Raw genomic sequence first — 27,623 nt, 5'->3', positions numbered from 1 at the left:
ACATTAGGATTATTTCCTGTCATTTAAAAATCCACTGGATAATATCTTAGGGCACTGATTTTTGCCAAAAAGATTTTTATTCTTAATTACAGGCCTGTCACAGAAAGACCAAGACACTGTGAGGAAAGCCAAAGCTGGATGTTGTAATAGCTCTGCATTTATAAAAGTGGACCTTATAGTATAGGTGCTGGGGGAAAGCTGCAGGGGATAAGTTCCAGGAACCCATAATGGATTGCCTAATATATGATCATTTCCTCCTTATTTGTTTGTGTGGCATAGCATGGCCCCTTTGGCACTTGCTGATGCAGCAGTTGTAGGCCCAATGCAAAGGCCAATGAGATGTCAATGAGCAAGCTGAAGTATTAAACATATTGCCTCATGATGAATGATGAGTGTATTTGGCAGAGGAGAGGTGGCACCAGGTAGTTCCCTATTGGAGTTGGGGATAGGGTGACCAGGTGTCCAGTTTTCGACTGGAACATCCAGTGGCTGGTGGCTCCAGTCAGCACAGCCAACCGCGCCGTTAAAAGTCTGGTTGGTGGTGCTGCAAAGCTAAGGCAGACTAGTCCCTGCCCATCTTGGTTGGCACCACGCTGTGCCCAGAAGTGGGCAGCAGGTCTGGCTCCTAGATGGAGGGGCCATGGGGCTCCGCACGCTCACCTCCCTCCCCCCGAGCACTGGCTCCACACTGGGGAGCTGGGGTGGTGGTGCCTGCGGGCAAGAGTAGCGTGTGGAGCCTCCTGGCCACCATGTTTAGGAGCCGGACCTGCTGCTGGCTGCTTCTGGGGCTGCGCAGCGCAGTACTAGGACAGGCAGGGAGCCACTTGAGGTAAGCCCACACCCCAACCCTGAACCCCCTACCCCAGCCCTGGCCCCCCAAACCCAGTGCACCCTCCTGTACCCCAAGCCCCTCATCCCCAGCCCCAGCCCAGAGTCTGCACCTCCCCTGCACCCCAACCCTCTTCCCCAGCTCATAGCTCCCTCCCACACTCCAAATCCCTTGGACCCATTTCCCAGCTTGGAGGTCCCTCCTGCACCCCAAACCCCTCATCCCCAGCCCTATCCCAGAGCCAGTACCTCAGCCCAGAGCCCTCATCCCCTCCCACACCCTAAACCTCTTCCTCAACCTGCAGCCCCTTCGTATACTCCAAATCCCTCATTTCTGACCCCACCCTGAAGCCTGCACACCCAGTTAGAGCCTTCCCCCCTACCCGCTGCCCCAGCCCAGTGAAAGTGAGTGAGGATGGTGGAGAGTGAGCCGCTGAGGGAGGGGGAATGTAGTGAGCAGGAGGCATGGCCTCGGGAAGGGCAGGGGCAGGGCCTCAGGGAAGGGGTGGTGGTAGGCTGTTCAGTTTGTGTGACTAGAAAGTTGGCAACCCTAGCAGGGGATGGAGGCAAGAGCAAAAGAGCTAATATTTATTTATCTATTTTATTTGATATCATGTAAAAAACATGCAAGTCTATAGGATTTTTATTGTCCATGAGTCCACTATTAATTTTTTTTAATGAAAAATCATGGATTTCTGTGATCCCACAATCAGTTCATTTCAATGAGGCTTTCTTGGCATGACAAGCAATACAAGTGCTATAAAAGTGTATAAAAAGAGAATGACTCCACTCAGGTATCTGCCAGAAGTAGTTTCACATTCCAGGCTAAGGTAAACTGACTCCATATTAATCAGAGAAAAATAACCTAGTGTTTGATCCCTTGTTTTCTCTTTGATTATTTTTCTCTGATTTTTCTAACTACATAAAACAATGAACAAATGTAAAATATTATCATATGATTGGGTGAATATGGCTTTCTATTGTATTTACCTTTGTATTTTTTCATATTTTATTGTAATTGGTTTAGTTCTTTTTTTCTTTTCATACAGCGAAAACATTTAATTTTAAAAATATCAAAGATGTCCCATATAATATGCTGACAATAATAATACTTAGAACTAAAGATATCATGTGAGTTGATGATGATGATGTCAGGGCCAGATCTGACCACCATTATTTACATAAAGCAGTACTTTTACTTCATTAGTTTTGTTGAGACTACTCCAGTAGTTAAATATTCTTCTGAATAAGTAAGAATGTAGAATCTGGCCACTAATGTAGTTACTGTACAAAGATTTGTCAAAAAGGAACCTGAACAAAACAGAATTTCTTATATATTTGATATATCCTTGCCAGTCTGCATGTGTTTGTGTTTGATAGCTAGGGATTGACTTTGCTGTCTCATGAATTATTGCATTTTGTCATTGATCTCATTGACAGGTGTGCCACTGCCTATATTCTCTTGGCTGAAGAGGAAGCAACAACTATTGTGGAGGCAGAGAAGCTGTTTAAGCAGGCTCTGAAAGCAGGAGAGGGCTGCTACAGGCGTAGCCAGCAGTTACAGCATCATGGAGCCCAGTATGAAGCCCAGCACAGTAAGCCTCTTTGGAATTTCTTCAATAATACTAGAGAGTAAGAGGAGAATTTCTTCAGCCTGCTAGGAATCTTTTTATTCAGGCTTGACTTTCTCCTTTCCCTTGCACGTAGTTTAGTTATTTATACCTATGTGAAATGAGAATAAAATGACATTGTTCACTTCACACAAGTGTTTGTGAGTATTCAAAGTACAAGGCAATGGAGAATTGGGGACATCTCTAACAATGATTGGAATTTGGTCTGAGTCTTTATATTCTCTTTCAGTTCTTTTTGCCTGGTTTTCTCATAATCTCAGCAATGATATGAGTAAAAATATGTGTCATCATTCAGGCTGCGATTCTGTCACAGAGGTTGTGGAAGTTATAGATTCTGTGACTTTCCACAGAAGTTTTCTCTGTAACTTCTGCAGCTGCAGCGGCCAGTGCAGCTGGCCACAGGGCACACAAGGAGCTGGCCACAGGGTCAGCCGTAGCAGCCAGTGTGACTGGCCCTGGGGCTGCTCCAGCAGCAGCAGCTGTGGCTGGCCCCGGGGTGTGGCCTAACAGCAGTCCTGGGAGTGGCCCTAGTAGTGGGTGGTCCCTGGGACCAGCTGCCCAGGACCACCCAAGCAGCAGCAGTCCTGGGGGTGGCCGAAGCAGCAGCCCCAGGGAGCCTCCGAGCATTGGTCCCGGGAGCAGCCCCAAGAGTGCCTGTGGAGCAGTGGTCCCAGGGGGCAGATGGAGCACTGGCTCCAGGAAGCACCTGAGCATTGGTCCCAGGAGTGGCCACGGGGACGACCTGAGTCGCAGCACCCCAGGGGAAGCCCTGGAGGCCATTATGAGAGCAATCCCTGGGGGACACAGAGCAGTGGGCCACCAGGGCCAGACAGCCACCACTGCTAGAGCAGGGGCTCCCAGACTAGCATGGCCCAGGAGCAGAAATTTAGTAATGGATATTTGTAGTAAAAGTCATGGACAGGTCACGGGCCGTGATATTTTGTTTATTGCCCATGACCTGTCCATGACTTTTACTAAAAATACTCATAACTAAATCTTAGCCTTAGTCATCATTTGTTGTTTGAATGTGTCCCAATTACAGCTGGCAATGGGCAGTGCATATCAGAAAAACCAGACAGCCACTGTAGCCTGCATTTTCAAAAATGACTAGGGATTTTGGGTGCCCAAATGTAAAACACTTTAAAAAGACCTGATGCCGAGAAAAGCAGGTCTGTTTAAGGCGACTCAAATGAGACTCCCAAAATCACTAGACATTCTGAAAATTTAGGGCTATATTGTAGGTGGCTGCTAAGGGACAAATGAATAAACTTGGTGGTAGGTCTGGGAGATCATGTCTAGATGGACTGAGTGCTCTGCAAGTTGTATCCATTTCTCAGTCTTTCACCAGCTATAAAAGCCACTACATAACAACTTAACTTTATATGGTATATAGGGTAAGGCTATCGAGGAGACACATACATTAAAGTGACATTTGGAAAGTTAGAATGGATAGATTAAGAGAGATCCCCATATGGGCTGAACAGAAACACAAAACAAAACAGAAAAATAAGTCAAACACTTTAATAGTAATAAGTAACATGGATTAAACTTTTAGATAATTTTTTGATTACTAATTTATTGACTAAGTTTGATAAAGCAGATGTAGTGGATATGACAGACACACGATGTTTGTTAGGTGCTTCATATACCTATATCTATCTATCTATCTATCTATCTATCTATCTATCTATCTATCTATCTATGTCACTGCCAACTAATGAACAAAAGATTGTGAAGCCACCAGATCTAAATTATTCTTGTCCTACCAAAGAGGTGAAGGAGAAAGCCAGCGAACAGTGTAAATACAAGTACGGACATATATGTATGCATCCACATTCCTCTGGAATACAAATTCACAGTGTTAGGCAACTTCACATATTGGAAGATTGCCTATAGAACTCACACATAGTGGAATTTTTGACAGACCTCTATGATCTTTGGTCCCAAAAGCACAAACAAGTCTATATCTGAAAACATGAACTTTTTAAAAGTTTATGATATTATTTTATATCCTTATTGGATATATAATAGTATTTAGAATGATACATTCCCAATGATTTCACATTTTTTTAGAAAATAGGTACATATAGTACTTGACCTCTCCAAGTATCTTTCAGGCACCAGCAGATGTATGGTTCCCCATGGAATCTTGATTCTGCTCCTGTATGCATATATTCTGTGCTCTGAGTAAGGCAGAAGTTATGTGGAAAATATATTTGATCATGTAATTAAAGACTGTCATAATGCATGTGAACAGGGGACCCCAATCAAGACACTGTAAATCTGGCATTTCCTAACTTTCAAGTGCTTGCCTTTGCAACCTAAATAAAATGGGGTGGCAGTTTCTATGTAAGTTTCTATGTTATTCTAAAGGAAAAAATAAAAATGAATTCTATTAAATACAGCTGTAACTGTTCCTGATGAACAAAAGCCAGAGAGAGGCTATGACAATTATTAACAGTTTCCATTCAGCTTTTGCTGAGATATAATTTCATGGAACAAAAAATAAAAACAAAAATGACACTTCTGTAGCCTGAGGGCATTCCCCCTGTGGAACATCAAAGATCTACTGCAAATAATGGCTTCTCAAAAAAAAGTCACAAGGTCCTTTATCAGAGAAGGTGTTAAGCATGTGAAATATAAGGGTCCTTACCCATTCCCCCTATAATAGATACAAATATGACTGGGCCAACTCTCAGCTTCTAAAAATTGCAGTACGAAGAGATAAGCAATCAGTTCTATATGGGGAATCAAGGAGTTCGTCTGGTTAAGCAGCTCATTAATTTCCCTACATGTATTCCCCCCATTCCACTGACAACAGATGAGTTTAGTTCTTCATAGACAGTATGGCCTTGTGATGAAGGGACAAATCTGAGAGTCAGGATACTACTAGCTTCCTGTTTGACCTTGAACGAGTCACTTCATTTCTCTGGCTGTGTCTACACTAACAATTTTTTTAAGATTTCCCATTTTTGCACTACCACATTTGGTAGCAATGGTGTGAAAGCAAAGCATAGACAGGCCACCACATTTTACTCACTGTGTCATCTCATGGTACTCAGAGTAAGTCTAAATGGCACAGTAGTTCAAATGCTGACAGTCACCAGGGCTGTCTGTCTATACTAGCATTCTCACTGTTGATATCACCAACGGAGTCGAACCAGCAATAGTGCAACTGTAGGAAGTTTTAGAAAAATTGCTAGTGCAGACAAAGCCAAAATGACTCACTTTTCCCCATCTTTAAATGTGTCGATGATACTTTACCTCACAGGAGTGTTGTGAGATTCAATTCATTATTGAGTGAGATAAAGGTGAAGGCCTATGCACCACTTAATTCCTACTTAAAATCTACTCTAATGACTGATGTTTAAACAGTGTGCTGACCGTTTGCACAAGGGTGAGTTTCACTGCTAAGTATTTATTTATTACTTTGTTGCCAAACCTTCATGGCGCTGTTGGGGTGGGAAGGAGTGGACATGTTAGTCTTTCACAAATGGGATCCATGATGTTCCTTCTTAAACCCTAGCAAATGCCTACATTTATGTGCATGTGTACATACATTCATGCACACACAATATTTAATGTTCTAAACAGTAAAGCTCTGGTTTTTAAAAACGGCTATTGATTCTGGATGCCCAAGCTGACACACCATGAAGGGATCTGAATTTTAGAAAGTGCTGTAAACCCTTCCTTTAAAGGGCCTTTTAGATGTACCCCAAAACACTGGTCACTTCTGAAAATCTTGGCTTGATGTCATAATGAGAAAATACACTTGACCATTTCTTCAATCAGTATAGCTCTTAAGGAGTCTCGGTTTGACAGATATGCCCTATTAGTTGCACCATATATAGATGTTGAAAACAGATGTAACTAATGAGTCTTTTATTAAATATATAGGACTCAGTATAGAGATAAGGAATTACATAATATAAAATACAGCTGAAGAAATTCCTTCTTCTGCATTATTTATTTTCACTTCTAAAGTCAGACCTTTCAACCTGTTGCTTAATCTATTTGAAAAGTATAATCACAGCTTTAAAATAATTTGTAGATACTTGGAATGTTTTCAGCACACATCTTGTTCTTATTATTAAAGACTTGAAAATGTTAAGACTATTGTCTCAAAATCTTTAAAGGCTGCATGTTCTACATGAAGATAATCTCTAGCAGGTGTGTTATATTTTCTTTATATGGTAATTTTATAGACAATTAATTATATGCACATTTCCTGTTGGTCCAAAAGCATGTTAGAAGGACATATTATAATTATAGTCAGAGAATGATTCTTGGTTCTCACAGAAAGAATAAGACAAGAATCTAATGGCTTATCTTCCATGAGAGCCATTGCTGCAGCTAGTTACTTTTTGGTGCTTTCTTTGTTATCAGGGCATTTTCTCTTCCATAATATTGTCATATCTGGAATCTGTTAATGTTACGAGCAATGGGGCAAGAGTAATGTAAAGCAGAAATTCCATGTTAACTGCCTTTCCTTATAATGAATGTATGGTATTTAACCTATACAAAGCCTAATGCAGAAGGTGACATTCACTTTTATAGCCGCCCTGCAGCAGCCTATTATCTTTATCAAGTATTGACTTCTACACTAGTTGATAAATAGGCAAGTAGAGTAATTTGCTGCCAACTGTAACACTGCATTTGTTTTATGTATTAATTGACTAGACTTCCCCTTCTTTGATTGTTATATGCTAAAGTATTCTCATGTTTAGAAGACTTCTATAACTTGAGAGCCGACTGTACTCCATAGACATGGGACCAAATGATGGTCTTATTAATACCAATGTATATCTGAAGTAACTCTGTTGACTTCAGAGGAGTTATACCAGACCTAGACCAGTGTAACCAACAACAGAATTTAGCCCTATGTTCTTCATTGCATTTACTATAGTGTCCTTGTTGATCAAAAATGATAAAAATGCAGAGGGACAGCTACAGTTTATACTGTGTGGGCATGTTAAATGGACCTTTGCTTTATCTATTCTTTTTTAATCTTTTTTTTTTCCCCTTCTCCAGGACGAGATACTAATGTGTTAGTATACATTAAGCGGAGGCTGGCAATGTGTGCAAGAAAGCTGGGAAGGACCAGGGAAGCTGTTAAAATGATGAGAGATGTGAGTCTGGATTTGTATTTATAGCTACGATTTAATCATGGAGGTCACGGCAGTCACGGATTCCATGACTTTACCGCACCTCCGTGACTTTGTCCGCTTCAGCTGTCAGCAGCTGAAGCTGGGGCTGGAGGTGAGACTGTACGTCCCTGCCCTGCTGGGGCTGGATGGCTGGAACCAGGACCCTGCAGCCTCTGACCTGTGGCTTGGGGGATGGCAGGAGAGGGCTGCAGCCGGTCTGTGCACCCCTTTCCCGTAGCTGCAGCCAGCTTGGGAGCAGGAACTGTGCGTCCCGCGTGGCTGCACCCCCTGGTTGCGCTCAAGCCCCGCAGTTTCCATGAATTTTTGTTTATTGCCGATGACCTGTCTGTGACTTTTACTAAAAATAACACTGACAAAATCTTAGCCTTATTTATAGTTGCATGTAATTATGTCCTTTGAAAGCAACAGCATAGAAATGATGTTCAGTTTGCTTGCAGATTACACGTATAGCTGGTGATAAGAACGCTGCAGATAGGTTTTTGTGTCTAATTTGTATATAAACTATGTTAAAAGAAGATTATTAAGATTGCAAGGTAAAGTAAAGAAAATGCTAGGAAATGCCAGGATTCAGGTTGCTTGTACAATCTTAATCCAGCCTCCTTGTTCACATGCATTATGATGCAATCTTTAATTACATTTTTCACATACTATTTTTCCACAGGATGCCTGCCTCATTCAGTCCATAGAATGGATGATGTTGATTTACTGAGATGTTCAATACATGGGCTTTATCCATATTGGTCAATGTGTGGCCCATGCCTTATTTACTACACACCATTCAAACCCTGCTTTGAAAACAGAATTTTTATCTCCTCATTGGCTTTTCTCTAGCATTCATCACTATAGGATTTGAGTGCTTCACAAACAATTAATTTAGTTTCACAATACTTCTGTAAAGCAAACAGTATTATTACCCCCATTTTACAGATGGGAAACTGAGGCACAGAGATATAATGATCAAAAGTATCTATAATGTTGGGTGCCTAATTTGAGAGATGTAGCTCCTGATTTTCCAGAGTACTTAGTATGTCCTTAGCACTGCTCCCATTGACTTCATGTGCAGGTGTGAGTGCTCAGCACTTCTTCAAATCAGACCCAAGGATCTCAAGTCAGGTACCTAGAAAATGAGGAACACACAGTTAACTGACAACCTGTGAAAAGTTTGGTTTAAGTGATTTGCCCAGCATCACATCGGAATTCTGTGGCAAAGGCAGGGATAGAATCTAGTTCTCCAGGGCAGAATTCAACTGCCTTAACCATGAGATCATTCTCTCTCTTCTTGCAATCCCTGGTTTCATTCACTACACAACTTCCAACTTTTGCAAAAAATGGAAGCGGGTGTCCTACAGACAACAATCCCCTTCCCTACACAAGCTGATTCATCCCCAGAGCAGGTCCATGCCAAACTGGGAGGGATTGCAACTGCTTTGGAGAATAGGGTCATATTTCAAAATGATCTGGGCAAATTGGAGAAATGGTCTGAGGTAAACAGGACAAAGTTTAATAAAGACAAGTGCAAAGTGCTCCATTTAGGAAGGAACAATCAGTTTCACACACACAGAATGGGGAGAGACTGTTTAGGAAGGAGTACGGCAGAAAGGGATCTAGGGGTTATAGTGGACCACAAGCTAAATATGAGTTAACAGTGTGATGCTATTGCAAAAAAAGCAAACGTGATTCTGGGATGCATTAACAGGTGTGTTGTGAGCAGGACACGAGAAGTCATTCTTCCGCTCTACTCTGCGCTGGTTAGGCCTCAACTTGAATATTGTGTCCAGTTCTGGGCACCGCATTTCAAGAAAGATGTGGAGAAATTGGAGAGGGTCCAGAGAAGAGCAACAAGAATGATTAAAGGTCTTGAGAACATGACCTATGAAGGAAGGCTGAAAGAATTGGGTTTATTTAGTTTGGAAAAGAGAAGACTGAGAGGGGACATGATAGCAGTTTTCAGGTATCTAAAAGGGTGTCATCAGGAGGAGGGAGAAAACTTGTTCACCTTAGCCTCTAATGATAGAACAAGAAGCAATGGGCTTAAACTGCAGCAAGGGAGATTTAGGTTGGACATTAGGAAAAAGTTCCTAACTGTCAGGGTAGTTAAACACTGGAATAAATTGCCTAGGGAGGTTGTGGAATCTCCATCTCTGGAGATATTTAAGAGTAGGTTAGATAAATGTCTATCAGGGATGGTCTAGACAGTTTTTGGTCCTGCCATGAGTGCAGGGGACTGGACTCGATGACCTCTTGAGGTCCCTTCCAGCCCTACAATCTATGAATCTATGCTGTCCACTGAATGACACAGGGGTCCTGTGGAAAATGTAATTAAATTGTGTGTCATAAGGCATGTGAACAATGGGGCTGAATTAAGATTGCGTGGACAATTTAAATTTCCTATGTTTAAAAAAAATTAAAAATTGAAAAAAACAAACATTCCATCCTGTGGATAGATCATCATCATTATCATCAGATATACAGCATAATCCTCTATCTCTTGAGCTAAAGCAGTGACCAGTAACAGTAGTAGGTTGTCATTCTTTAAGTGAACCAGTTCCAGAGGGGGGAGAGACACTTTGCCAAAAGGCTTCACAGATAATTGCTAGATGGCAAAGGAATATTGAAACTCGGGAATGCAGGTTCTACAGTGAAGTGTGCTCAGTGGTTACAGATTCTTTTACTTTGTGTCCCCCAGCTTTTCTGTATCCCCTTTGTCTCCTATTCCCCACCTCTTTCCCTAGCGCCTACTCTCCTCCTGGGTTCCTCCCTGCTCAGTGCTTAAAGATCACAATGGGTTGCAGGCCCAGGAAGCAACACTTATAAAAAGGGAAGTGGATCACCGAGGGTGCACATTTTAAATACCACCTGGGAGAAAACCCCCTTTGATTGGCTACTTTCCCTGCTTACCCACAGGAGAGCAGCAAATCAGAGGTGCTGTAGGAAGCAGGCAGAGTTCTCTCCCTCTCCTCTCAGGAGAGGGCACTATTGTCACAGGATAGGAGGGCAGAGAGGCAGCAGAAAGCCCAGCAACTCAGGGTTGCTCTGCTCCACCCTCCCCTTCTGTGCGCAATGGGTTGGCACCTCTGTTTCTTTCCCCCTTGTCTCTCCTTGTTGGCAGCACCTGGCTGGGGAGAGCAGGGTGAAGAACCCCAGTAGTTTCAGGAGGTGCAGAGGTGAGGCTGCAATAGGCAAGGTGGGCGAGAGAATTGATGTGGATGCAGCATTGATGGAGGGCTGTGGAGGGGCAGAACTGATGTGGGAGCAGAACTGATGTCTAGGTTGGAGTGGGGAGAACTGCTGTGGGGACAGAATTGATGGTGGCTGGGGCAATATTGACTTGGCGGTTGAGGGACAGATTAATTGCTGAACAGGGGAACAGGTAGATGTTAAGGTGATGACAGACTCCACATATTTTTTTTCAGGCCAGTTTAATTGCTATCCCCATCCCTTTCTCATCCCCACCCTCCGTTCTTCACCCCCTCTGCATTCAAATCAGGCTGTTACCTCCTTCCCCTCCATGCTCCCTGGGTGCCAGCAGGAGGAGCATTGAGAGCAGGGGAGAGAGAGTGTTTCTGTGCTGTCATTTCCTGTGCCTGGTGACACAGTCGCCTCAGGCTTCCAGGAAGAGCAATTGCATGGAAATACAGCTCAGCCCATGCAGTCGAAGGATGGAGTGTTCTCAACTGGTCTTTGGGGATCACACATGCGCAGTCCAGTTGACACACAGGAGCTCTGGGGAATGGAGAGTGCTCAGTCAGGATGGAATCTTTGGACAATTTAGCTGCTCAGATCTAACAAGTCTCTGCTGAGCATCTGCAATTTTTTCAGAGGATTGTAACTTGGCCAAATTTGGGGACGTTTTCATGGGAATGGCAAGAGGCCAGATTTCAAGTGTGTACTCCAAAACAGGGAAGCAGTAAAGCTTCTCAGTGAAATGATTGTACAAATATTTTTAATATGGGCAAACCAATTTATTTATCCCTCATATCATTCTCAGACATGAAATGGCGAAACTGTTTTAGCTGCAACTTTCAAAAAACAAACGAAACAATTCAGCCTAGGCAGACACCCATCATGAAAATTTCAGCCCAAACATTAAAGTTTTGCAAAAGGGAATAGAATAGAAAGTGTTGAGTAACCTTAGCTACCCGTGCTACTCTCATGGGGTTCAGGATGCAGTCCACACCAGTAAGGGGTTATATCACTGTTTGTCTTGCAACTAGGATGATCAGGGATAGTCACGATATTTGGGTCTTTGTCTTATATAGGCGCATATTACGGACTCCATGTCCTGATTTTTCACACTTATTGTCTGGTCACCTTACTTGCAAGTTTGGGTGCCTTACATTGCTTTGCTGCTGTAGCTCCCAGCCTGGTACGCTCACAGCCAGCCTACAAGCCATGCCAATCACACTGAATGTCTCTCTGTTTGCTAGATGTAATTCTGATCCCTGCAGCCTGTCTACAGCCCCACTCTGGCTTCCACCAGCCTTGGTTACTATTTGGAGGGTGACCCCAACACACTCCCAGTCCTGAATTTTCCTCAAACCGCGGGCCCTGAAGTGTCCAGCCCTCACCTGGAACACTCAGAGAAACAAAATTCGTTTGCTCCTTTAAAAGACAAAACCACATCAGCTCTTATTAATTTAACTAAAGCAGATACACCCTTCCCTTCAAACACAACAGTAAGTTGGTTTATAGTAAAAACAAACAAATTTATTAACAATAGGTCATAGGTTAAGTGATGCCAAGTAAAAGAAATAAAAATAGAGATGGTTACAAGTAAATAAAAGTGAAAACACACATCTGAAAGTCTGAAAGTTACTCTAGCAAGGTACAGACTTTGTTCAATGTGATGTCTTTCATCAATCTTCCTTCTTCCCAGGCATGGCTGACTTTCCCTCAGTCAGGACCTTCCACTGAAGTACAAGAGGCTACGTGTTAAGGCATACATTTTATGACAATATTAATCACCAATTTGTATGGGCCTTCGTGAACACCTCACTTGATAAACTTTATAGTACAGTGATAGTGTAGACAATCAGTTGATTCAATTGTTTATCACTAAGGCTGCAAATCTGTCATGGAGGTCACAGAAATCATGAATTCCATGATTTTCCATGACCTCCGTGACTTCTACAGCAGCAGCAGTTTGGGCATGTAGGAGGGGGCTTGGGGCTAAGAGCAGGGCATTTGGTGGTGCGGGGTGGTGCTTATATCATGGTGTGGGGCTCCCCAGCTCCCACTGCCATGGCCCTGCAGCTCCAAGCCAGAGGGGCCAGGGGGCTCCAGGCACTGCCTGTGCTCGCAGGCCCCACCCCCGCAGCGCCCATTGGCTGCGGTTCCCGGTCAATAGGAGCTGCGCAGCCAGCGCTTGTGGTGGGAGCAGCGCATGGAGCACCCTGGCCCCTCTGCTGCCTAGGAGCTGCAGGGACACGTGGAGCTGGATAGGGAGCCTGCAAACCCCGTCAACCTCCCCCTACAGCACCAGTGGGGGTCCTGGGCCATCTCCCCCAGCACCTGCAGCTCCCCACCCAAGTTTTAGTCAGGGATATATAGTAAAAGTCATGGACAGTTCACAGGCTGTGATTTTTTGTTTACTGCCTGTGAGCTTTTCATGACTTTTTCTAAAAATACCCATGACTAAAACGTAGCCTTACTTATCACTTGAGGTTCAGACCTCCCTGTGTTTATAGCCAAGATAAAGTTTTTCTTCCCTGCTGGAAGTTGTCTCTTCCCCCTCTTGTTAGATTGAGAGTTTTGTTTACCTAATATGCAGTGATGAGCTGCCAAAATATTAACAACAGGTTCCCTCCTCCTCACCCCATGAGGGGGTCGTGGTGCCCCCCCAGGGACTCCTGCCCCATCCAACCCCCCACATTCCTTGACACCCCCCCCGGGACCCCTGCCCCATCCAACCACCCCTTCTCCCTGTCCCCTGACCGCCCCCTGGAATCGTGCCCCTGACTGCCCTGCCACCCAATTCCACCTCGCTCCTTCTGACTAGTCCCCCCCAGCACTCTTGCCCTTGTTCCCTCCTCTGGACTGCCCCACCCCTGTCACCCCCCAGACGCCAACTCGCCCCTGCATCGTCCACACACACCGAAGCCCTCCTCCCATTACTGCTGCCTTGAAGCACTTGAACTGGGACCCAGCACCACCCACTGGTGCTGCGGGCCCCGAGCCGGCCAGGCCGGAGCCACGGGGCTGGAGCCGCCGGGCTGGGAGCCACAACCCGCAGGGCCCGGGACCAGCACCGGTGCCGTGGGGGCCAGGCTGGGCCGGAGCCCGGGGGGCCGGGGCCAGACTGGACGGGCCGGAGCCGCAGGGCAAGGACCAGGGCCAGACCAGCACGGCGCCATGGGGGCCGGCCCCAGAGCCGCGGTGCCGGGACCAGCACTGGCGCCCGGGGGGCCCTGGGCAGCAGGCAACCATGGGAACCAGGGCCAGGCTGGGCCAGACCAGCACCGGCGCCGCAGGGGCCGGGACGGAGCTGCGGGGCAGAGACAGAGCTGCGGGGACAAAGTTGGGGGCCCTTGGCTGGGGCCGGGACAGGACAGGGTTAGGGGTGCTCAGCCCGGACCAGGAGCCGGGCCGGAGGTAGCCACGGGGCCGGAACCAGGGGCACTCGGCTAGGGCCAGGACCAGGCTGGGGTTGGGGGCACTGGGCCAAGGGTGCCAGGCTGGAGGGAACCGCTAAGCCGGCCGCACCTCCCCTCCCCCGCGGCCCAGCTCACCTGCGTGTTTTTCAGGCTTCTCGCAAATATCTGATTCGTGGGAAGCGGGGGAGTGGGAGGAGAAGGGGGGCGGAGCATTCAGGAGAGGAGGGGGAAGTGAGCTGGAGCTTGGGCGCAGTGCCGGAGCTTTTGTTAAATAAAGCCCTTATAGAACCGGTTGTCCTGGAACAACTGGTTCTAAAAGGACTTCTAAATTTAACAACCAATTCCTGCGAACCAGTGCGAACCGGCTCCAGCACACCACTGCTAATATGTTAATAGATTGTTGTTGTCTCTGCCTGATGACTAAGCTGGTCAGAGAAGCAAATATATATTCCTTTGTCTAGGGCAGACCTGTTTACCAACTCCCCCTGACATGCCCGGCTTAAACACATTTTAGTCATCATTACAGCGTATATCTATAACTCTTAATACACATTGCAGATATCCTTCATGCAAGAATATTAATGATCAGTGGTTTGTTAGTTTTCCAGTGACATTACATGACACCTTTTAGATACAGATTATAACCATAGTGAGCTGAGGTACAGGTACAGGCCAGCTGAAACTTATTACCTGATCTAATGAGCCCCTTGCCTTCTGGCATTGGAATGCTCTAAGGTTCACAGCCACCTGTAATGTTGATAATTTGTAATATTTATCTAATAACTATACAATGCAACTATTAACACCCACTGCCCCCATCCTCCAAGATTTACCATATAGTCAGATAGAAAGAGGAGAATAGTAAAAGATATTAAGATGAATGAAATGACTTTCAGATTTCAGGAGATATGATGTAATATTGGCTGCTGAAGAAATAGTGCAAAATATGAACCAAAATACCTTGTTTCTAACAAATTTAGAGACAAAGGGATTTTCAGCCCCTTCCATTTCCACCTACAGTTCATTTCATGAGCATATCAGAAATGCAATACTTTAGGCACTGGTGTATATCAACTTTTTGTTGATTGGTAAGACTGGCAAAGTATTTGTATATCCACCTTTGTTCACGCATGGATTAGGAAGAAGTATAGAAAATATATTGATATTTGTCAACATATCTTACATAAGAACAGCCATACTGGGTCAGATCAATGGTCCATCTAGCCTAGTATCCTGTCTTCTGAAAAGTCCCAGTCTTAATAATCAATCCTCATGTGGAAGCCGTTCCATACCCCTAATCATTTTTGTTGCCCTTTTCTGAACCTGTTCCAATTCCAGTATATCTTTTCTGAGATGGGGCGACCACATCTGCATGCAATATTCAAGATGTGGGGATGCCATGGATTTATATGGAGGCAATATGATATTTTCTGTCTTATTATCTATCCCATTCCTAATGATTCCCAATATTCTGTTAAGCTTTTTTGACGGCTGCTGCACATTGAGTGGATGTTTTCAGAGAATTATCCATAATGACTCCAAGATCTCTTTCTTGAGTGGTAACAGCTAATTTAGACCCCATCATTTTATATGTATAGTTGGGATTATGTTTTCCAATGTGCATTACTTTGCATTTATCAACATTGAATTTCATCATTTCCCAGTCATCCAGTTTTCTGATAACCCTTTATAACACTTTGCAGTCTGCTTTGGACTTAACTATCTTGAGTAGTTTTGTATCATCTGCAAATTTTGCCACCTCACTGTTTACGCCTTTTTCAAGATCATTTATGACTATGTTGAGCAATACTGGTCCCAATACAGACCCCTGGGGGATACCACTATTTTCATCTCTCCATTCTGAAAACTGATCATTTATTCCTACCCTTTGATTCCTGTCTTTTAACCAGTTATTGATCCATTAGAGGACCTTCCCTCTTATCCCATGACAGCTTATTTTGCTTAAGAGCCTTTGGTGAGGGACCTTGTCAAAGGCTTTCTGAAAATCTAAATACATCGTATCCACTGGACAACCCTTGTCCACATGCTTGTTGACCTCCTTAAAGAATTGTAGTAGATTGGTGAGGCATGATTTCCATTTATCAAAACAGTGTTGACTCTTCCCCAACAAATTGTGTTCATCTGTATGTCTGATAATTCTGTTCTGTACTATAGTTTCAATCAATTTGCCTGGTATTGAAGTTAGGTTTACCAGCCTGTAATTGCCAGGATTGCCTATGGAGCCTTTTTTTAAAATTGGTGTCACTTTAGCTGTCCTCCAGCCATTTGGTCCAGAAGCTGATTTAAATTATAGGTTACATACCACAGTTAGTAGTTCTGCAGTTTCACATTTGAGTTCCTTCAGAACTCTTCTGTGAATACCATCTGGTCCTGTTGACTTATTACTGTTTAATTTACCAGTTTGTTCCAAAACCTCCTCTAATGACACCTCAGTCTGGGATAGTTCCTCAATTCTCACAAGTTCCTTGTGTGTGTTGCCACAATACGATAAGGGAAGTTACCTTTAATCATCCATTTCCATGAGAAAGGATTTAGTGTGAGAGACAGAACAATATGTAACTAACTTGGATTATACTTTGTGGCTAATGTTATATTTGTGGAATAAATTGTAGATTGATAAAATAAGATCTAAGCTGGACCACAAGAGAGCACTAAGACAGGAGGACTTGGACTTGAAGTCCTACATGTTAGACATTTTAAATATTGAAATTGCCCTTTACTCAGTAAGAGCTTTATGCTAAAGGATAAGGACTAGAAGAATAAGAAGGGATGGAGAAAGAACTAAACTTCAAATCTGGACAATTTTTATTGCATTTTCCCCTACAGACATTGGGTGAGATTCTCAGATCTAGGTTTTGCCACCTTTACACTTCCCTGACTATGGGGAATTTGGGCCTTGAGCCAGTCTCGAGACACACCGTAAAGCAACAGCCATCCCCAGGTCATGACCCTGATACATGGAGGTCAAGAAAGAGAGTGGCTTTGTGCCACTGAGGGTTCCCCTTTACACAAAGTCATTTAAGCCAGATTTACAGCTGCTTTGCTTCACCTGCGTTAGAGCAGAGGATCTAGCCCTTTGTTTTTTAAGTGGATGAATGAGCCTTGTCATTTCTTCATGGGAGACATGAGCAATATTTTTATGAAGGAGTTTAAGAACTTTAATATATTATTGATGGTGTATATGTGATTGATGAGGGTGGCGGGTGGAATTATTCACCCTAAAGGAATACTAAGAATATGTTGTCTGGGGATTGCAGAATGTCATTGTCATAGGAGAGAGGCTGAAGGCCCTATTTGTGTTGGAATAACTGAAAACAGGTTTCTTAAGACATGGAACATGAAGGAGATAAAGTTTTAAGAGGTGCATGATGCCATCTGGAAAACATGACTGAGATGTAGTGAGTCTTTACCATTTTGAGAAAATAAAAGAGTATTGGCTGTTAAATTTCTTACACATATGAGGGCCATCTTGATAACATTACTGGTGTATTACACTGTGTTACTTGAATACTATGCACAACAGAAGACTGAAGTTCTGTTTGAGTGACCTTTCTGGAATACACCCAGAAAATGAAGGTTATTGATTTAAATAGGATTTGGGGTTTATATATTTGGTCATTGAGAGTGGAAAGAATGTGTTACATAATACTGAATTTAAGATGTTTCAGTTTTATACATATGAAGAAGATGTTTTATTGTTGTTATGGACTATATCATCCTCTCCACTTATGATCTGATTAATCTGGTAATACTGTTATGTCACAGACTAAACCAGGGGTCTGAAACACCCCTGCGCTCCTCCCCCCTGCCCCTCTGCCTACCCGCGGGATTGCCCCCTGTGGCGCTGTGAGCCCCGTGCCGCTCTCTGAAGCAGCTGGCAGCACGCCCCTTTGGTCCGGCGGGAGGGGGAAGGAGGCAGAGGGCTCCTGCATTACCTCCTTCCAGGCCCTGCCCCCCGCAGCGCCCATTGGCTGGGAAGAGGGAACCGTGGCTAATGGGAGCTTTGTGGGAGCTACCTGGAGGAGTGGCAAGAGCAGCAGATGCACAGAACCCAGAGCCCCTCCCCCTCCCCCAGGGGCTGCAAGGACACGGTTCCAGCTACTTCCTGGAACGGAGCGGCGTGGGGCCAGGGCAAGCAGGCAGAGAGCCTGCCCTGAGCCCTGGTGCGCGCCGCTGCGACCCCAGAACCGCTCTAAGTAAGTGGCGCTGGGCTGGAGCCCACACCCTGAACCTCTTCTGCACCCAACTCTCTGCCCTGAGCCCCCTGCCGCATCCTGCACCCCTCCTGCACTCCGTCCCCTGAGCCACCTGCTGCACCCTGACCCCATGCCACACCCCTCAACCTCTTGCACCCCACACACCATCTCCCCGCCCTGAGCCCCCTGCCTCACCCTGCACACCTCCACCTCAAATCCCTGCCCTGAGCCCTCGCTGCACCCTGCACCCTTTCTGCACCTCCTGGGGCAGCGTTGGGGTGGGGACTTCGGGGAAGGGGTTGGAATGGGACAGGGAAGGGGTGGGAAAAGGCGGGACCTAATGGAAGGGGTGGAGTGGGGACGGGGCCAGAGGCAGTGAGGAGTGTGTGTCAGTGATGCAGCCCGCGGGTCAATGCACTAGTCCTCCTGTGGCCCTCGTGGTCATTTGAGTTTGAGACCCCTGGACTAAACTGAAGAGTGTGAGTTATTTTTTCAGTGATGATATGCTGTTGTAATCTGGTACACATAGCTGTGTTGACTTTATCAGCATTACCAAGTAACACATAATTTGTGTGGAAGAAGTGTATGCAGGTGTTGCTTTTATTTAGACATCTGCCAATAATTAATGATTCCTTATGATTCTGATACAGAAACCAGAAGCCTGTCATTTTTCTAGACACAGTGTGCTCAATTCTGATTTCACATAGGCCAGTGTACATATGGAACAACTCCATTACAATCAATTGAGCTACTCCAAATGTATTCCAATGCGTAGAATATGGCCCAATTTGTATAAAGTGGATGAGAGATCTTACCAGCCATAATGAAGGCTACAATCTAAAACCTTAATTTTATTTGTTGTGCTGCTTGAGTAAAGAAGATTTAAGTGTTCTGAGAGAGATTTAGTTTGGTTTGGCAAGCACAGAGATGATTATGTCTGATCCTCTTCAGTGTCCCAGGCTGTGGCCATGCCTAGAAAGACTGTTATAATCTCGTAGAAAGGCTAGTGCAGAAACATACATATTGGACAATTCAGGACATCTTTTCATGTCAACTACTTTGCACTGAAGCACTTTCCTTCTTTTGCTCAGTCTCTTGCCCTGAAATGAATACACTGGTTTTGGACTGCAGCTTTGTCTGTAATCAGAACACTTCAGGGTGGGCAAGGCAGTTATATACTGGGTGATGGATACGGAAGTAATGATCACCAGCATTATTGATTTAGAAAAGTGGATCAATGTAATGAGGTGGATCATCTCCTTTGGGTGGGTCACTGAAATTCATTAAAAATTGATGAGATTTTAGGACATACCATGTAGGAAAGTGAATGGGCTAATTTTGCTAAATTAATTCAAGCATTCTAGGATTGAGCTGGAGAATATTTGGACCTTGGTAAAAACTTTCACTGGAGGATAATTTATGATCATTAAAGTAAAACAACAGCTTTAAGGAGGGGGAATCATATAGAAGTCATGCCAGTGACTGGTAGGCTGAAGCAAACAAAGTGACAGGCCCAAACGAACCATACATTGAGTCTTCTTTAAGAGATAAAACAAAACAAAACCTTCCCAACAGGACATTTCTGTTCCATTCCTTCAGGTGTCAGCACTGACCCTCCCCAGAGGTTTTGCTTTATGGCTTTAATGCAAGTAATGGAGTTTGGCCTGTTTCAGGGATCTGGAGTTAGCATGGCTCCTCCACAGGGATTTCTGCTACACAGTTCTTCCTCTCTTCTCCCTCCCAAAATTAAAAGAGTACATCAGAGGAAACAAAGGCCATGGTTTCGCAGCTCTGTTAGCTTCCTGAAAATCTCTCCCTTTTGTGAGGGAAAGGAGCTTCTTAAATCCATTTCTAGCATCCCTTGCCAAGCTCTGAACTACAAATCCATGAGTGCTGAGGGAGATCCAGAACCCTCTGCATTTGGAGCGCTGATCTCTTGTCCTGAATAAGGCAACAGTCAGACCCCAAAAGACCTCCTCAAGTGACTGTTGAGTTTTCAGGCAGCTGCCTGCCTACTTCTTACAGAAACATTGAAATGAGTCCAGCCCCCTGCCTTCACTAGCAGGACTAAGTACTGATTTTGCCCCAGATCTCTAAGTGGCCCCCTCAAGGATTGAACTCACAACCATGGGTTTAGCAGGCTAATGCTCAAAACCACTGAGCTATCCCTCCCCAGTAATGGGAAGGTGCTGGCCCTGGAGATTATCTTTATTAGCCTTAAGAGGCTGGTACATCCCATTACAGTGATATTTTCTAATTTAATCTCAACTTTGGACCTGCTGCTTCAAAATAGACTGAATATGATAATGTGAATCTTGTTGTATGAGAAAGTGTGTTGAGTGGACACCAGTAGAGATGGTTTTGGTTAAAAATAAGATTTCCTCTGAACCATAACCCAAATCTGGAAATGAACACAAATCAACATTATTTTTAAAGTTCTAAAATAATTATATGAGCTTTTTTTCACTTGGGGACCACCTAGCAGCTGGGAGTTCAGCAGTTTTGAAAATCAGCCACCTATGTAGGTGTCCACATATTGTCTCAGCAGCCTAACTTCAGGTCCCTAGTTTTGAAAATCTTGGTCACGGTAATTTCATTCACTCTGGAAAGATGCAGCGTGCGTGTGTGTGTGTGTGTGTTTAAGTGTGCACTGACAGTATTAAGTATGCATTGCTTGTCAATGCTTGTCTGTAGGTACCAATCAGCTGTAAGGATTTAAAGTGGCTTAAATTCTTAGAGAGGTGCATAGTTGTCAAATGTGTGTGATTAGCTGTTTTAAACTATTAGGCTGCTCTAAATAGTTAAGGTGATTTTAAAGGTTATGTCATCTGAAGGCTTTGAAGTGGCACTGTGCCATATCCCAGAGTATTTAATGCTATGAAAAAGTTGGGAAGGGTATTTTCTTTGATCTCTGACATTAGACGTGTGTGTGTGAGTGTTTCTGCTAGGGTACCCTCAGCACTGGTGTGACACACTTTTGCTGATAGAACTGAGCTGCATTTGTTAGCCTTTGAATTCCCCTTTTCTTACAATTAAAGGCTCAATACACTGAAGTGTTGAGCACTCTCAGCTGCCATTGGAGTGTTCAGTATCTGGTAGCATCAAGGGGAGCAAACAGAGTTGTAGTTATTGATAAAGCAAGTATGATCCCTATCAGCTTAAGAACATAGCCTTAATTGCTGCTTGCAAGTGTAGCCACTGCCTGCCTCTCCCATACGGTTATGGGCTGAGGCAGGAACTTGTGAGTGAAATTCTTTGGCTATGTTTTTCGGGATGTCAGATTAAATGGCCATAACTAGATGGTCATAATTAGGTCAGACTAGATGGTCAAAACTACATTGATTCCACTGAGGTCAGAATTTCACCCTATGAATCTATGAATTCCAAGTACAGCGATTGCCATAAAAAACACAGCATTTTCCAGCATCTACTGCAAAGTGGTATCTGCAGGGGCGGATCTAGACATTTCGCCGCCCCAAGCGTGCCTGCGGAGGGTCCACTGGTCCCACGGTCGCTGGTCCCGTGGCCTCGGTGGACCTCCCACAGGTGTGCCTGCGGAGGGTCCACTGGTCCCGTGCCTGCGGGAGGTCTACCGGAGCTGCCTGCCGCCCTCTCGACTACTGGCAGAGCGCCCCCATGGCATGCCGCCCCAAGCATGTGCTTGGTGTGCTGGGGCCTGGAGCCACCCATGGGTATCTGTGATACCTAATTCCTATTTTAAGTAGAGGAAAATACTGTGATCTAGCAGTTGGTAAATGCTGATTTTAATGTTAAGATCACAGATTTCTAGTAATATAAAAAATTGTAAGATACTACTTATCACTTAACTGCAGCTGCCTAAAATAGTGCAGATTCTACTTTCCAACTCTCAGAAAAGTAAAAAAGTTTAGTGAATGCTATCTAAGTCCCTCATTAGTGTCTTTAATGTTAGATATGCTGAAAATTGTTTTATCCAGGTGGCTACAACAAGTGATTGCCCTTTATGCACATGTTGAAAATGTATGTTTGTCCAAAAGAAGATTGTATTTCTGAAGAGTTTTCTTGGTAGCACCTACTACCAAGTTGGATGGATAGATATATGTATATGACTCCTTATATGCTCAGCAGATGTATACATATATAACTCTGCTGAGCATATAAGGAGTCATATAAAACCTATATAGCACAAAGAACTGTACCTGCTTCTTTACCACAAAAAGATGCGTAATGGATAGACCCCATGGCTTCCACCATGGTGGTTCTGTTATGATTATCCCCAGTCTCCTGGAGCTTGTGCACATCTTCATTCTTAGGGCTGGTCTACACTACAGGATAAAATCGATTTTAGATACGCAATTTCAGCTACGTGAATAACGTAGCTGAAATCGAATATCTAAAATCGATTTACTCATCCGTCTTCACCGCGTGGGATCGATGTCCGCGGCTCGCCATGTCGATTCTGGAACTCCGTTGGGGTTGGTGGAGTTCAGGAATCGATATAAGCGCGCTTAGGGATCGATATATCCCGTCTAGATTAGATGCGATATATCGATCCCAGAGCAATCGATTTTAACCCGCCGATACGGTGCATAGTCTAGACGTACCCTTACACTTCTCTCTGTCCATTTTCTTAAACTTCCGCAAATGGGGTTTGTGAAGATCATTTATTTGTGCTGTTCCATGTCTCTGGAACTTCCTAGCCTTTTGTGAGCCAGTACGTTATTTCCTCTCTTTTAAATTTGACTTTAAAATCTTCCTCTCTTCTCTATCATTTAACTGACTTTCTCTAGAAAGTACTTGTTATGCTGTGGATAAAGCAAAGTCTAATTTTGAGAGGAAGGGATATTAAGGATAGTGATAAATGAGCAACAAAGAGTCCTGTGGCACTTTATAGACTAACAGACATTCTGGAGCATGAGCTTTCATGGGTGAATACCCACTTCGTCAGATGCAACGATGATAAATGATTCTGCTTTCACACTTTGTAAATTTACTAATCATTGGTGGAAAAAAGACTTTATGATTATAAGTTATTTTCTGTTATCCTATTTGTCGTTCTTGTATGAAGCTGCGATTACAAAAATATTAAGCATACAGCAGGTACAATTTGGCTTCCACTGGTTTTATGCAATATACCCCTTTAAAACTTCTTTTTATTCTTTAAAGTGTGAATTTTTCGCACTGACCCACCAGACAGTGTCTGGGTTATGGCATTACTGTAATTATATTTTTAAAAGGACACAGATCAAACTCTGAAAGGTTTGAACAGCCCTTTTAATCCTCCAGGTTAGCTAAGAAAGGACATAATGGCTGAAAGTTCAAAGATAGTTCTAGAGAGGTCTCAAATCCAATGACTTTATTCCTCTGTTGTATAGTTTGAGATTGTAATTGTTAACCTTGAGCCACACACACAATACAATACAATACCCTTATACATAAATATAATGTTACATGATTGGACTTGGCAATAGACAGGAAATGGAGAAATGAAGCTGAAATTCCATATTTAATCCATCCCATAATCTCCCTCCTAAGTATTGGCGTCTTTAAAGTGTTGGTTTCTCAGTACCAATAGGGCAGGGCAGTTAACAGGTGACAGAAGACAGAATGCTACCATTTTAGATACCATTGCTCGTAACAGCATTACTAGGAGCTGGGATGGATGGAATTTCAGGTTTTCTTTGAATTTAACTGCAATTTTTTTCAGTTTAAGCTAAAACCTTAAAATTATTTTAGCATTCATGAATATGCTTAATTGAACACAGTGCTCTAAATGTGTTTTTGTTTGTTGTTTTATTTGGAGCATATACATATAAACCACAAATAATAATGGCATATAGTGCATTATAAAATATATATGCATGTACATCGATAGTGCAAATAGAGGCTTATGAGAATAAATGTGTCAACACCAAGTTATATACAAGATCATTTATCCACTTCCATGTTCCCCTGAGTCCCAAGGACTAGATGTAGGGCATATACTGTAACTTAAAACTGATTTCTGTATGAATAATGTATCATTGCTAATTGATATATGGGAATAATATCATCACAGGGAGAAAATTGGACACAAAATCTATGGTTGCATTCTTCGAGAACATTAAAAAATTATATCTAAATGTAGAAAAACTGATGAGTGAAATATTCTGAGGGAAGGCTGTCCGCCTTCCATAACCACCCTTGTAGAGATAAAACTTGTTCTTTATTCAATAAATCAAGAGGGGATTTCCATGCACAGGAAAACATTTTTGTATGAATCAACACCCTAGCACATCCATCACAGAAATCATTGAACCTACACCCTGCAATATCGCTTGGGATGAGACCGGAAATGTGACTCCAAGGAATAATGAGAAGACATGCAGTAATTTAAAATTTGTTTCCAGAATTCTTCTGTCAGTTTGTAGTCCTAAAGTACTAATTTTATATTTAAGATATTTTAAAATAAGTATTAATTATCTGGTAGGGCTAATATTTACATATATTTATAGTAAAGCTAATGAACATCCTAACGAAAACCTATTTCACTTTCTATACATGCACATATGTTTGTGCCCAAACATCCAAATCAAATATAACATGGACTAATTACATTATCCAATCTTAATTTTATCACTAGAAGATGCTTTTGACTAGTTTAAATTCAAAAGAAAATCCCAAATTAGCTACAATTACTACATTATGTATATATTTATACCATAAAATGGCCCATCTTAACATTTTAGTTTAGAGTGATGCTTTTATAGATATATTGGGCCAGTTCCTCTGCTGGTATAAACAGGCCTAGCTAAGTGGAGCTGGGCCCATTTACACCATCTGAGGATCCAACCCATTCTATTATGCTAAGGAACTGAGGGTTTTACACAGAAATTGTTAACTTGCACTGATCAGTGTTTAATAAGCTGCATTGACTTTAATAAGGGCTTTTTGGTTCTAAAGATACATAAGGGGAAGAATCCTTGTTAAAGCTTGATGCATGTTTTATTAGAGTCTACTCAGTAGCTTGGTTCAAGAGGTAATGGTACTTCTGTTTTTTCCTCTGAGTTGAGGTGGTGCAGTGGTTGCCAGTAAAGAAGAAGCATTTATCTTGTCATAGCTTGAATCTTTTAAAAGGGAGCTTAGGGAAGAGAGTTGAAAAATAGTAAACTGGATAATTTGATAAACAAAGATCTGTGATATCTCTGAAAATAAATCTATTGATTTGGGGCTAGACCTGTGTCTGCTAGTCACAGCCCAGAATAAGCATGTAAGCAACATGGAGCCATACTGGCCAGGGGCAGGGGAGTGTTCTGCCTCTGTGACCATGCTGTACAGAGGGAACTTGGTCAATATTACATCCTTTTATGGTCTTCAGCCCACTACCCCTTGGGAGCTGCCCCCACCCCGTAGTTGGTGTGAGGGAGGAGGGAACAGGACCTCCTTATTGCCCCTCAGAGCGATACAGAATTTGGCCTTTAGTGAGCAAGACTGATTTTAGGGGTGGGTGAACAGGAGGATTGTTCTGAATATCAGCTTCTGGGGAGGTGCCACACTGCTGTGCCGCTTGGCCTTTTCTTTTTCTGTCTTCTCTGGTGATTGGTTGTCTGTTTGTTTATATTGCTTGGCTGCTGAGAGAGTGGAGGTGGGGTGCCGAAAATTTTCCACCCTGGCTGGCAAAACACCTAGGGCTGGCCCTGCTAGTGAGCATCTAGCAGTATTGTGTTTCAACCTATAGCAAGGTTTGTATTCCATGCTGTTGATTAAAGGCACACTTTAATTGCTGGTCTTTATAATGTTTCCATCATGGTGGTTTTACTTTCTGGCATTCATTCTATGACTGAAAAGAATTTAAAATAAAAAAGTAATAACTTGGAACTTACTGCGAGACTCACACAACAGGTGAACACATTATTTAGCAAAACATGTTTTCTGGTTTGTTTGCAGTGAATTTTGGGGTAAGCTGAGTGGCTAATTGTACAGGTTTTTATTTTTGTAGCTGCTGCATAAATTGATTTCATGGTAACTGTTTTGCACTTCTTCACCTAAGCCCTTTCCTTGATGGAATCTGTGTTAACACTGTCAATTTGTAGGTCTAGCAGTCCAGACAGCGCCCTTTACTGTGTTGCTGTATGATGCAAGGTTTTCTCACTGAGACAGGACCTAATTAAAAAAAAATCAATGGCGGATGTCAGCTGGAAGTAAAGTGAACCACAACAAGGAGAATGTTACTGGACATAATACATCTATAATTGGCTGCAGCTTTTCATTTTGTTCCCTAACAAAGAGACAGCTAGTCTAATAACCATTATTCAGTCTCGGGGAACTGGGGTGATCACTCTTAATTCTTTAGAAGGGCATGTTTGTAACATGCTCTGTGTGAAATTTACATCATTATTTACTTAGGGCCAAATTCTACGTCCTTACTCCAGTTGAGTAGTATCTCCATGTAAGAGCCACAGTGCCTTAACAACCATGTATAAGAAGCAGTGAGAGATAAAAAGGCATCTTTTAAAAAGTGGAAGTCAAATCCTAGTGAGGTAAATAGAAAGGCACATAAACACTGCCTAATTAAGTGTAAAAATGTAATAAGAAAAGCCATAAAGGAGTTTGAAGAACGGCTACCCAAAAATTCAAAAAGTAATAACAAAATGTTTTTTAAGTACATCAGAAGCAGGAAGCCTGCTAAACAACCAGGGGGAGCCCAGGACGATCGAGATACAAAAGGAGCACTTAAAGACAATAAAGTAATTGTGGAGAAACTAAATGAATTCTTTGCTTCAGTCTTCATGGCTGAGGATGTTGGGGAGATTCCCAAACCTGAGCCATCCTTTGTAGGTGACAAATCTGAGCAGTTGTCACAGATTGAAGTGTTACTAGAGGAGGTTTGGAATTAATTGATAAACTTAATGGTAACAAGTCACTGGGACCAGATGGTATTCACCCAAGAGTTCTGAAAGAACTCATATGTGAAATTGCGGAACTATTAACTACGTTTGTAACCTGTCCTTTAATTTAGCTTCTGTATCCAGTGATTGGAAGATAGCTAATTGACTCCAATATTTTAAAAGGGCTCTAGAGGTGATCCCGGCAATTATAGACCAGTAAGTCTAACATCGGTACCAGGCAAATTAGTTGAAACAATAGTAAAGAATAAAATTGTCAGACACATAGAAGAACATAAATTGTTGGGCAAAAGTCAACGTGGTTTCTGTAAAGGGAAATCAT

The 27,623-nt window shown here is 43.2% G+C and overlaps 1 protein-coding gene across 3 annotated transcripts in view; it reads left to right on the top strand.

Annotated features, from left to right (window-relative positions):
* Positions 1 to 27,623, top strand: part of ST7 (suppression of tumorigenicity 7) — a 253,873-nt gene that overhangs the window by 162,542 nt on the left and 63,708 nt on the right. For all 3 annotated transcript variants that reach the window (XM_032803955.2, XM_032803953.2, XM_032803956.2), the window contains exons 7-8: positions 2,269 to 2,423; positions 7,491 to 7,588. In XM_032803955.2, coding sequence (XP_032659846.1) covers positions 2,269 to 2,423; positions 7,491 to 7,588 — 253 coding nt within the window. The remainder of the gene's footprint in view (positions 1 to 2,268; positions 2,424 to 7,490; positions 7,589 to 27,623) is intronic.

The sequence above is a fragment of the Chelonoidis abingdonii genome, chromosome 1 (genome assembly GCF_003597395.2).
Source record: "Chelonoidis abingdonii isolate Lonesome George chromosome 1, CheloAbing_2.0, whole genome shotgun sequence".
In the NCBI taxonomy this organism is placed as follows: Eukaryota; Metazoa; Chordata; order Testudines; family Testudinidae; genus Chelonoidis; species Chelonoidis abingdonii.
This window is presented reverse-complemented; position numbering and strand designations above follow the sequence as displayed.